Source organism: Delphinapterus leucas, chromosome 19, assembly GCF_059928025.1.
Source record: "Delphinapterus leucas isolate spDelLeu-1000000601 "Yukka" chromosome 19, BTC_Dleu_Yukka2, whole genome shotgun sequence".
Taxonomy (NCBI): Eukaryota; Metazoa; Chordata; class Mammalia; order Artiodactyla; family Monodontidae; genus Delphinapterus; species Delphinapterus leucas.
This window is the reverse complement of record NC_143147.1, coordinates 41967402-41980592: the sequence shown is the minus strand read 5'-3', so window position 1 is coordinate 41980592 and position 13191 is coordinate 41967402. Positions and strand designations below refer to the sequence as shown.

At 37.9% G+C, this 13191-nt stretch overlaps 1 protein-coding gene across 1 annotated transcript in view; it reads right to left on the bottom strand.

The window, feature by feature from the left end:
* BRIP1 (BRCA1 interacting DNA helicase 1) overlaps window positions 1-13191 on the bottom strand; it is a 197276-nt gene that overhangs the window by 119378 nt on the left and 64707 nt on the right. The window contains 2 exon segments of the mRNA XM_022552603.3: window positions 4598-4730; window positions 10982-11181. Coding sequence (XP_022408311.2) covers window positions 4598-4730; window positions 10982-11181 — 333 coding nt within the window.

The following is a 13191-nucleotide window of genomic DNA, read 5'->3' as shown; positions in this document are numbered from 1 at the left end:
AGAAAATGTTGCAGAGTGTAAGAAAAGCTTGCTTAAACTCAAATATCACAATTCATAAAAGAAAAAACAATGATACATTTGAATGCACTAAAATTTAAAAACTTATAAAAAAATACCATAAACAAACCATAGATACAAGAATATACATGTAATACAATAAGCAACGAAGAATTAATATTTACCATATATAAAGGAAACAATCAGAGATACATACAAATATATATTTTCAAGGATGTTCATATCAGAACCTTTTCTTATTCTGGGAAAACTGGCAACAACCTGTATTTCAAATGCCAGATTAGTCAAATAATTTAGAATATGTGCACTCACAAAAACGCTACACTGCAACTAAAAATCATGCGAAACAATTTTTATTAAAATAGGGAAGTACTCATATTACTAAATGAAGAGGTAAAAAAAATATGTATCATCTCAAAAATTTATGTTAAGTGAATATATGCATAGAAGAAGACATAGGTAGACACAAATCTAAAAGTTAATAATAATCATTTTTAAGTTTACGAGTTTTTTTTCCTCTGTACCTTTCTCTGTATTTTCCAAGTTTTTTCCTTTGACGTATATTTTATTTGTACATTTTTTTATAGAGTGCATTAATCTTAAGTGTATAGGTCACTAAACACAAGCACATACACACACACACACGCACGCACACACTTGTGTGTGTGATTTTAAATCAGGATTCAAAACATTCCTTGAATCCCAGAAAGTTCCTTTGTGTCCCATCTCAGCCCAAACTACTCCTTACCCCTGCACTGGTAAGGTAACCAGTGGTAACCAGTATTCTGACTTCTATTAGCATAATTATGTTTGTCTTTTCTTAAATTTCATAAAAATGAAGGCATACAGTTTGTACTCTTTTGTGCTGGTTTCTCTTATGCAACTTTATGTCTGTAAGATTCATTCATATGGTTGTGGTGGCAGTGGTTCATTTTGTAAATTGCTGTACAGTAGTCTACTGTATGAATATCCCACAATTTATTTAACCCATTTTACTGTTGATATGAAAAGTCTTTAGAATGCAAAAAGTTTATGCAAAAAAAAGAAAGTGTCATATGAAAAACTACTTATGATACATTGTACTTTAAAAATTCAGGGCAAAAATTATAAGTACAGTCTTATTAAAATATATTTTTAATACTCATATGCCCATAATGCTAGTTCACGTTAGCAACAGTTCTTACCTTTTTTGGTTCAAAAACCTCTTTAAAACTATATGAGGAAAACTATAAAACTCTGATAAAAGAAATCAAAGATCTAAATAAATGGAGAGATACTCCATGTTCATGGATAGGAACACTCAATATTGTTCAGATGTCAGTTCTTCCCAGATTGATTTACAGATTTAATGCAGTCCCAATCAAAATCCCACCAAGTTACTTGGTGGATACTGACAAACTGATTCTGACGCAGAAAGCTTGGTTTCTGTGCACCGTGCCAAACTGAATCTTGAAGACAAGAGTTTTAGGTGAAGTAGAAGAGGATAACTTTATTGCTTTGCCACTCAAAGGGAGATACAGCAGGCTCATGCCCCTGAAAAACTGTGTCCCCCAACCCTGGGGGGTTTGGTGAGGGGTTTTATAGCAATAGTTCAAGGATGGGGTTGCTGACAAGATTAGGGTGTGTGCAGGGCCTGAACTCCTTTGATCTCATCTCAGGTGGTCTCCTAATCTTGATTAGCTTCTCTGGTTCCTTTAATCTTGCCTCTGGTAGTTTCTTGGCTTCTCCTCCCTTGTCTCTGCATCCCCTCCCTACCCTAACAACTGTTCCAATCTGCCCTTTGGAACCCAGGGAAGGTCATGGAGGCTGGAGTCTGTTCCCTATATACAAGAAATGGGGGACAGAAAGGCTTCCATGCCCAGGAGCCCCACAGGGGCTCAGTTTCAATTCTAAGTTTATATGGAAAGATGAAAGACTCAGAATAGCAAACACAATGCTGAAGAACAAAGTCAGAGGACTGACACTACCTGACTTCAAGACTTACTATAAAGCTACAGTAATCAAGACAGTGTGGAACTAATGAAGGAACAGACAAGTATATCAATGGAAAAGAATAGAGAGCCCATTCCCTGGTGGCGCAGTGGTTGAGAGTCCGCCTGCCAATGCAGGGGACACGGGTTCATGCCCCGGTCCAGGAAGATTCCACATGCCGCAGAGCGGCTGGGCCCGTGAGCCATGGCCGCTGAGCCTGCGCATCCAGAACCTGTGCTCCGCAACGGGAGAGGCCACGACAGTGAGAGGCCCACATGACGCAAAAAAAAAAAAAAAAGAATAGAGAGCCCAGAAATGGGCCAACACAAATATAGTAAACTGATCTTTTGTCAAAGAACCAAAGATAATCCAATGGAGAAAGGATGGTCTTTTCAACCAATGGTGACAGAGTAACATCTACATCCAAAGAAATGAATCTAGACACAGAACTTACACCCATCACAAAAATTAACTCAAAATGGACCACAGACTTAAATGTAAAATACAAAACTATAAAACTTGTAGAAGAAAAGACAGGAGAAAATCTAGGTGACTTTGGGTTCGGTGATGAATTTTTAGTTGCAACACCAAAAGGAGGATCCATCAAAGAAAAAAATTTGAACTTTATTAAAACTAAAAACTTATGCTATATGAAAGACTCCATTAATAGGATGAAAAAACAAGCCACAGGCTGGAAGAATATATTTGCAAACACATATCAGATGAAGGTCTTGTATACAAAATACCCAAAGAACTCTTAAAACTCAACAATATGGGATTCCCTGGTGGCGCAGTGGTTGAGAGTCTGCCTGCCAATGCAGGGGACACGGGTTCGTGCCCGGGTCTGGGAAGATCCGCGGCTGGGCCCGTGAGCCATGGCCGCTGAGCCTGCGCGTCCGGAGCCTGTGCTCCGCAACGGGAGAGGCCACAACAGTGAGAGGCCCGCGTATCGCAAAAAAAAAGAAAAAAACTCAACAATAAGAAAACAAACAACTCAATTAAAAGGTAGGCAAAACATCTGAAGAGATACCTCACCAAATAAAACATGTTGATGGAAAATAAGCATGTGAAAAGATGCTCCACATCATATGTCATTAGGGAAATGTAAATTAAAACAACAATGGGATACTAATACATATCTATTAGAATGGCTAACATTCAAAACACTGACAACACCAAATGTTGGCAAGGATGTGGAACAGCAGGAACTCTTATTCACTGCCTGTGGGAATGTAAAATGGTACAATCACTTTGGAAGATAGTTTAGTAGTTTATTGCAAGCTAAACATAGTCTTACCATACAATCCAGCGATTGTGCTCCTAAGTATTTATCCAAATGAGCAGGAAGTATGTCCATACAAACACATGCACACAAATGTTTATAGCAGCTTTAGTCATAATTGCCGAAACTTGGAAACCACCAATGTGTCTTTCAGTAGGTAAATGGATAAACAAACTGTGGTACATACATACAATAAATATAGTTCAGAAATAAAAAGGAATGAGTTGTCAAACCACAAAAAGACATGGAGGAACCTTAAATGTATACTGTTAAGTGAAAGAAGCCAGTCTAAAAAGACCACATACTGTATGATTACAACTATATAACGTTCTGGAAAAGGCAACACTATGGAGTCAGAAAAACAAAAAATCAGTGGTTGCCAGAGGTTCAGCAGAGGAAATAAAGTGTGTTCAAGGGATGAATAAGCGCAACACAAGATTTTTAAGGCAATGAATGTATTCTGTATGATACTGTAACAGTAGATACGTGACCTTATGCTTTCATAACGACTCATAGAACTGTACATACAACACAAAAAGTGTACCCTAACATAAACTATGGACTTCAGTTAAAAATAATGTAACCAATATTGGTTCAATTGTAATAAATGTACTACTACTGCAAGATGTTAATAATAAGAGAATCTATAGTATCTGTGAATACGTGTGTGGTTGGGGGTGCTGGTATATGAGAATTCCGTCCTTTTTGTTCACTTTTTCTATAAACCTATAACAACCACTTTAAAAGTAAAGTAATATAAATAAATAAGAACAAAAAGAGAAAGTAAAAACATTCTCACCTGCAAAAAACACAAAAGAACAACCCCAAACAAACACTCTTTTGAGAATAATGTAAGTCATGAAGGTTCTATCCAGAAAAACGTACAAAAGTAAATACTCATAAAATTTTGAATGTAACTTCATAAGGCTCACAGTATCCCACAGCCCACCCATAATCTCTATATACCCAGGTTTATAACCTCTAAGTTAAGGAGAATAAAACATGAATTTCTTATCTTTTTATTTTCCAAATTTTTAACTTTTATAATTGACAAAATATTCATAACCTAAAAATACTGACTTATTTTAGCTTTAAACAAAGCAATTAATTCTGTATTAATTAAGCCATATAGCCTTCAAACTAATAATGCTACTTTTTCTTCCATAATTTATGCCATCACTTAAAGATTATCGAACTTACATAATAAAATAAAATTTTGAAACAATTAACTTGCTACTTTTTTTTCTTTACTCTGGATTAACTATTCACTATTAAGTCATTTCTAATTCACTAAATAAATCTCACAGGTAGAAAAAAAAAACTTACCTGCAAAATAGGAAAAGTAGCAGTGGTTATGCCCATTTTGTGTAAATTTAAGAGCATGTCACTTCCACTCCACACTTTACAGGATGATTCATAACCCCTTTCCACAAGATGTTCAGAGTTTGCTTCTAACCAACTGGAATAAAATAAAACAATTCCATCAACCAGTATCATCCTTATGTGCACTACTTCAACAGAGCAAAGAGAAATGTGATACATTGATCTGTATTCCTTGAAGCTCTGAGCACATATATGTGGATTAATTAAGACACATTTTATTTATTTATTTATTTATTTCTGCGGTACGCGGGCCTCTCACTGCTGTGGCCTCTCCCGTTGCGGAGCACAGGCTCTGGACGCGCAGGCTCAGCGGCCATGGCTCACGGGCCCAGCCATTCCGTGGCATGTGGGATCTTCCCGGACCGGGACACAACCCCGTGTCCCCTGCATCGGCAGGCGGACTCTCAACCACTGCGCCACCAGGGAAGCCCAAGACACATTTTAAATAGCATGCATGTTTCACATTGCAAAATAAATATACAGCTAAAAAAGTAAGCTTTTACTCAAAAAAGAGAAAGATGCGTGTGGTTCCCCATTTGTGTTTTGTGGACTCACACTGCTTTACTTGTCTGTCTCTCCAACTGACAGTCAGCTCTTAGGAGCTTATCCCAAATGCACATAAAAGGAAATACAAATAAGCCTAATAGGGATTTCCCTGCTGGCACAGTGGTTAAGAACCCGCCTGCCAATGCAGGGGACATGGGTTCAAGCCCCGGTCCGGGAAGGTCCCACATGCTGTGGGGCAACTAAGCCTGCATGCCACAACTACTGAGCCTGTGCTCTAGAGCCCATGAGCCACAACTACTGAGCCTGCATGCCCCAATTACTGATGCCCGCGTGCCTAGAGCTCGTGCTCCACAACAAGCCACCTCAGTGAGAAGCCAGCACACTGCAACCAAGAGTAGCCCATGCTCGCCGCAACTAGAGAAAGCCCGCGCGCAGCAACGAAGACCCAACACAGCCAAAAATAAAATAAATAAATAAAAATTTAAAAGCTTAATAAAAAGATTATAGTGTTAAATATTAACACAAAAAAGAGAATTACTAGAAAATATATACATTTACACACACACACACACACAAACAGACATCTGTACATTCAGTGAGTGCTTAAATGCCTATATTATGCCAGACACTATACTGGATAGCGGAAATACAGCAGTAAATAAAATAGGCAAGGTCCTTATTCTCATGGAAATTAGATTCTACTAAGAGGGACAGAAATAAACTCAGAAACAATTCCATGAACAAGACAATATCAGGTAGTGACAGTGATATAATGAAAATAAACTGGATTAATGTAATCTAACTGCTACTTTCATTTGAATGTCAAGGAAGCTCTTCTTGAGATGACATATATTCTAACTGAATACAAAAAGTATTCAGTCATGGGAGGATCAAGGAAAAAAGAGTACTCCAAGTAGAAGAATACCTGGTGCAAAGATCCTCAGGTGATTTAACAAATTTTGCTTATTTAAAGACCTGAAAGAAAGCCAATGTAGTTGGACCACAATGGGCAGAAAGGAATAATGGTATGAGCAACGTTAGAGTGATAAGCAGGAATCAGATCATGCTGGGCCAGGATAAGAAGTCTGGATTCTCTTCAAAGTGCAATGGGAAGATTTTAAACAGAAAATTTTAAATAAGAGAGAGATAATCTATTTTAAGTGTTTAAAAGATGATTCCAGTTTATAAGCCAGAATGGATTATAAGAGAAAGACAAAAATGAAAGGAGAGACCTATTAGGAGGCTGTTACAGTTGTTCTAGTTGAGGGATGATTCTGGGGTGACAGGTATGAGATTGAAGGATTTGGGATATATTGTGTAGGTGGCATTTATAAAACTTACTGATGAATTGCATGAGGTGAGGCAGTAATCAAGGATAACACTTAGATTTTTGATTTGAGGAACTGGTCGGTACTATTTGCTTAGACAAGGAAGACAGGGGCAGCGGGGGGGAGTAGGTAGGGGAAAGAAAGGAGTGTTTTGGAAAGTTGAAATTTTATATCCAAACAGAGATAGAAAGTATAGTTGTGTATATGAAAATGGCATTCCAGGGAGAGGTTGGGACAGACACAGATTCAGGCCTCATTTGCACTGCACTAGGGTTATGTAAATTAAGGAGAGTGCAGAACTAGAAAAGAAATGAGGTCCCAAGACCAAGCCCTGAGGTACTTCAACGTTTAGACATCAAACAAAGTAAGAACTATCAAAAGCAACTGAGAAAGAACGAACTGTGAGGAGGAGGAAAACCAGAAGATGTCATGGAAGCTGTCTAGGAAAACACATTCCTGTGTGTCTGCTCTACTCTCACTACTTCACTTCTAACACCTCTGGTCTCTACGTGTATGTGGGGTTTTTTCCCACACAGGCAATTCTCTGAGACATCAGATGGGTGTCCTATAATTCAATTCAATTTTGACACTAATTGGAGTTAGCACAGACCCTACTGGTTAAGCACTCAGTCTCACAAGACTGTCCCTCCCACCCCCAACCTAGATGCCAGTTGTAAAAGTCCAGGTTGTTATCTGTGCTTCTGACCAAGCAGCTGTAAATCAGAGGCTCCCATGACCCCCTCCTCAAGTTTGAGCATTTATTAGAACAGCTCACAGAAATCAGGAAAACATTTACCAGTTTATTATATAATAAAGGATTAACAGTCAGATGAAGAGATATATAGGGTGAGGTCTGTAAGGGTCCCAAGCACAGAAGCTTCTGTCCTTGTGGAGGTGAAGTGCACCCCACTCCAAGTACATAGGTGTGTTCACCAATGCAGAAGCTCTCTGAATACTGTACTTTTGGTATTTTTATGAAGACTTCATTACAAAGACATGATGGAACATTAACTCAATATCCAGCCCTTCTCCTCTTCCCAGAGGGGAGGTGGGCTGAAAGTTCCAAGCTTTTAAACATGCCTTGGTCTTTCTAGTGACCAGACCCATCCAGGAGCCCACAAACCCATCACCTCATTAGAACAAAAGACAGACCTGTCATCCAGGAAATCCCAGGGGATTTAGGAGCTCTGTCAGGAACTGGGGCCAAAAATGAAATAGTAGAACAGAAAATGCTCTTAGTGCTCTTATCACTTAGGAAATTATAAAGGTTTTAGGACTTCCGTGCCAGGAACTGGGGACAGAGACCAATATATTGAATACATATTTTCTATTATTCCACAGAAGACAAAAACACTTTTCATAAAGGTGGTAGTCAACAGTATCCAACAATGCTGAGAGGCTAAGTAAAATAACAGAAAAATAACCTTTGCACTTAGCAATCTCTGGATCACTGGAGATCTCGATAAGAACAGTTTCAGTAGAATTATGCAGACAGCAACACTACTGGGATGGATAAGGAAAGAATGGGAAGTGAGAAAATAGAATCAGCAACTACAGACAACTCTTTCAACAAATTATGCTGTGAAATAGAAATGACAAACTTCTACATGGCAAAAATACCACAAGGAAAGACACAAGCATATAGCAAAATGGAGGGGAATGTTTGCAACTCTTATCACAAGCAAAGGGTCAATTTACAAAGAACATCTACAAATCAATAAGAAAAAGAACCATAAAAACAAGAACAAAGACAGAAATGTCAACAGAGAGTTGACAGAAAAGGACATATATATGGCCCTTAAAAATGCTTAATCACACATTAAGAGAAATGTAAATGAGGGACTTCCCTGGTGGTCCAGCAGTTAAGACTCTGTGCTCCCAATGCAGGGGCCCAGGTTCGATCCCTGGTCAGGGAACTAGATCCTTCATGCTGCAACTAAAGATCTCGCATGCCGCAGCAAAGATTCCGTGTGCCACAGCAAAAATCCCGCGTGCCACAACTAAGACCTGGCACAGCCAAATAAATAAATACATTTTTTAAAAAAAGAGAGAAATGTAAATGAAAAGTACACTGGGATACTTTTCACCCATCAGGTTAGAAAAAAAACAACTTTCATATTCTCATACATTGCTGGTCAGAGTATAAATTAGTCTTCCACTCAACCATCTACTGTGTAAATTTTAAAAATACCTATCAAAATTACATGTAGATCTATGCTTTGACCCAAGAATCCCACTTCTAAAAATTTTGCTATAGATATACTCCCAGACAGATGAAAGGGCATATGTTCGTTACAGCAATGTAATAGCAAAAGATTGTAAAACAACCTCAATATCTACTATCAGAGGCTGGTTAAATTAATCACTGTACATCCATGCAATGGAATTCTAGGCAACTGTTTTTTTAAAACTGAGAAGCTTTCTGGGTCTTGATATGGAAAGATCTCCAAAATATATTGTTAAGTGAAAAAAGGCAAGATACAGAAAAATGTACATATAAAGTACAATGCCTACAGCTAACAATACTATATTGTATACTTAAAAATTTGCTAAGAGGGTATGTCTTATATTAAGTGTTCTTATCACAAATAATAATAAATAAAGAGGGCAGAAGGAAACTTCTAGAGGCAATGAGTATGTTTATGTTAAAAACCATGGTGATGGTTTCACAGATGTATACTTATCTCAAACTCATCAAGTTTTATACATTAAATATTAATAGTTTTATATATGTCAATCATACCTCAATAAACTGGCTTTTAAAAAATAAAACATAAGGGCTTCCCTGGTGGCGCAGTGGTTGAGAGTCTGCCTGCTGATACAGAGGACACAGGTTCGTGCCCTGGTCCAGGAAGATCCCACATGCCGCGGAGCGGCTGGGCCCGGGAGCCATGGCCGCTGAGCCTGTGCATCCGGAGCCTGTGCTCCGCAACGGGAGAGGCCACAACAGTGAAGGGCCCGCGTACCAAAGAAAAAAAAAAGAGTGGATATATGTATATGTATAACTGATTCACTTTGCTATACAGCAGAAAAAATAAAACATACATCTATATAGATATTTTGGGGGGGGGGCGCTGCATTGGGTCTTCGTTGCTGCGCACAGGCTTTCTCTAGTTGTGGCGAGCGGGGGCTAGTCTTTGTTGTGGCGCGTGGGCTTCTCATTGTGGTGGCTTCTCTAGTTGTGGAGCATGGGCTCGAGGCACACAGGCTCAGTAGTTGTGGCACGTGGGCTTAGTTGCTCCGCAGCATGTGGGATTCTCCCGGACCAGGGATTGAACCCGTATCCCCTGCATTGGCAGGCAGATTCTTAACCACTACACCACCAGGGAAGACCCAAAAATAAAATATATTTTATGTTTAAAATGGAGAAGAAAAAAGTGTATGTATAGATGCCATCATTTGGGTAAAAAGGAGGGATAAGAGAAAGTATCTATATTGGCTCATTTTTGCATAAATATGAACTAAATGATAAACTTGTTCAGGAAGACAGAAATTAAGCAGATGGAAGATGGGGTGGGAAAAAGGTTTTTACAATATAAATTTGTAAACCTCTTATGTTTGAACATGTGGATGTATAAACATGCAAATTTTAAAAAATATATACTGTGAAGGGAACAGAAAAGTGCTGCAATAAATGGAACGGGATGTAGTGTCAGGTAACATTTTTTTCTAAGGTAAAGAGATTCTAGATCAACAACATAACGCCTAATTAAAGGGAAACTATCTAATGTAAGTTTCAATAAAATACTAAATCAGGACTTCACTGGTGGTCCAGTGGTTAAGAATCCTCCTTTCGAAGCAGAGGACGCGGGTTGGATCCCTGGTCAGGGAATTAAGATCCCACATGCCGTGGGGCAACTAAGCCCACGCGCCACAACTACTGAGCTTGTGCACTCTAGAGCCCATGCACCACAACTAGAGAGCCCACACTCTGCAACCAGAGAAGAGCCCAGGTGCTGCAATGAAAAGATCCCACATTCCACAACGAAGATCCTGTGTGCCACAACAAAGCCCTGACACAGCCAAATAAATAAATAATTTTAAAAATAGATAAATAAAATACTAAATCTATTATTTTACAGTATTGAAATCTTGGTTAAATGAAACTCATCAAACCAGAATCCTACTCAAACTGTAGGATAAAGCGATAAAATAAAGCCATGGTCCAGAATTTTAAAATATGTTAATTAAAACCATGTTTAGTTAATGTTCAGCCCAATATCCTACACACATCTTATGGGACTACTAAATTATCCTGCTAAATTAGGAATAAGATTCACAATTATCAATTTTAAAAATCAGTTACATTCACTATATTCTTTTGAACAAGACAAAAGTTTGGACTAGCCTATCTCTACCTTTAATGGGCAAACAACAATCCATTTCCCAAGTAGCCTGGTCAAAGTTTACTAATTGTAAAATACTTGGCACAATAAAACATGTTTTTAATACAAAGGCAGCACAAATGACACTGAAAGACAAATGTTCTTACTTAATGAGGCTATAGCACACAGCTCGTAGGGGTTCATGGTCTTTCTTCCTTATATTATTGTTAACCATACTATCTAGTTCATCCCGAGCAAACCGAAGCTGAACTTCCGTTATACTGTAACTTGCTGATTCCCGAGCACAGTCCTCAATGTTATGAGCTTCATCTAAAATGACAACCTGTTCTTTCAGATTGATATCCATCTATAAGATAAAAGAGTTTTCCTGTAAAACATTCAGCAAAATGGATTTAACAGCAATAGGCAAGATATTTCATTAAAAAATTCACACTATAGGCCAATATCACAAGTCCAACTATATAAGCAACTGATTCTCAGTCTTAAAATTTTAAAGCACTTAGGCCAACCAAATATCAGCTCAGCATTACAGTTTTCCATTTTTCACTCTCAAAATACTTGTAAACCTATCAACCAAAATAATATGTGTTAAGTGAGCCAAAATCAACATATGGCTGGTTACACAAAGGGGTATAAGGGATCTCCAACATAATATAAAAAGTAGAATAAAAAAAAAACCTTTAAAACGAAAATAACAACACAAGATTCAAAAGACTCTCAAAATACTAATACAATATAGTATGTATCTGTTTCATTTCAGTCTCTTCTGCAACCCTTTTGAGAAGTGCTCTTCCCCAACTCCCATGTGATGTCTGTAGGACTGTTAAGCTGTTAATCAAGGGACATCACCACTCTCATAATGTGGGTAGACTTAGAACCCAGGCTTGTCAATTAAATAAAGTATTCCATCTGTCTATGGTCACAATGACTGGTTCAAGAATGGGTATGAGATCCAAGCTAGGCCAATCAGAGTAATTATGGGTGGCTAATGTGAAATCATATTCTTTTTTCCAGGTTACCTAGCTGGAGAAAAGCTAGCTGATTATGGTTATCTTTGTTCCTACTGGGAAGAACTTGCCTGATTACAAAATCATCACGATAGTCAAGTATATTTTTTTAAGCTCTATTGAAGCTGGGTTTGTGTCAAATGCAACTGAAAGAGTCCTGACTAATACAAAATGTCACAAAGCAATTGCCACTGAGTTATTCTGAGGAAATAATAATATACAGAGGGCTGTAGATGGCTGAGAAAGAACCATAAAAGAGTAGGAAATATACTGAGGTTTAAAAAATGAGCAGGATTTGGATTTGGATACACAAAGAGAGAGTAGGGCAATTCAATATAGGTGTAATCAAAAGCAGAGATACAGGAAAGAACAAGGTATCCTCAGGGGACTTTGAGGTAAGTTTTTGAAGAGTTCAAGTTGGGAGTCTGTAGCAGAGAAGGCTGAAAAGGCAGATTTAGGTCAGACTACTGATCATCTTGGGAGTAAGCTTAAGAAATATGACTTTATCCCATGAGCAAAGAGAGATATAAGAGATTTTTAAGCAGAGGAAGACTGACTTGGCATTGATATACACCGTTGCTCAACGGAAAGAGACCTAGCTGAAAGGCAGCCAAATAAGAGGAAGGATAGCAGGGGTATTAAACATAATGCCTATTCATTTTAAACTTACAGAAATAGAAAGCTAATGAAAGTTGTAGAGTCAGATCTAAAGAGAGGAATAACAACTGAATATATGAAGTTATTCACTTTTTGTCTTATGCTGTAACAACTGGATTTCTCTAAGAACCAGGCAGATAAACACAAATGCTGTATCCAAATTCACTTATTCAAACTTCACAGAGCATAATTTGCATAGTATGCATATTCTCCCAACGTAAGTTCTTCAAAACACAGATTCTTTAGATAAATGTTTTAAAATCATTCTTTCTATTCATAAAGAGATCGCTATATAAGGGTCTCAAATGGGAGAAATTTTTTGTACCCCAGGGGATATTTGGCAACGTCTGGAGACATTTTTGATTGTGACAACTGCGAGGGTACCACTGGCACCTAGTGGATAAAACCAGAGATGCTAATAAACATCCTACAATGCACAGACAGCCCACCACAACAAGGAATTATCCAGCCCAAAATGTCATTACCGTCAAGGTTGAAAAACCCTGTTATGATTCCACTTCAGTACTAGGTCCTTAGAAGTGCTTATTACTTTGGAAATTAAAATGACAATGTCTAAAATTCAGTTTTTAATACCCCCTAGAATATGTTTTCAATACTCTAATCTGTTTACACATTTCCATAAATTAAATATAAAGCAAAGAATAAAGTAAAAGACGTTAAAACATCTAAAA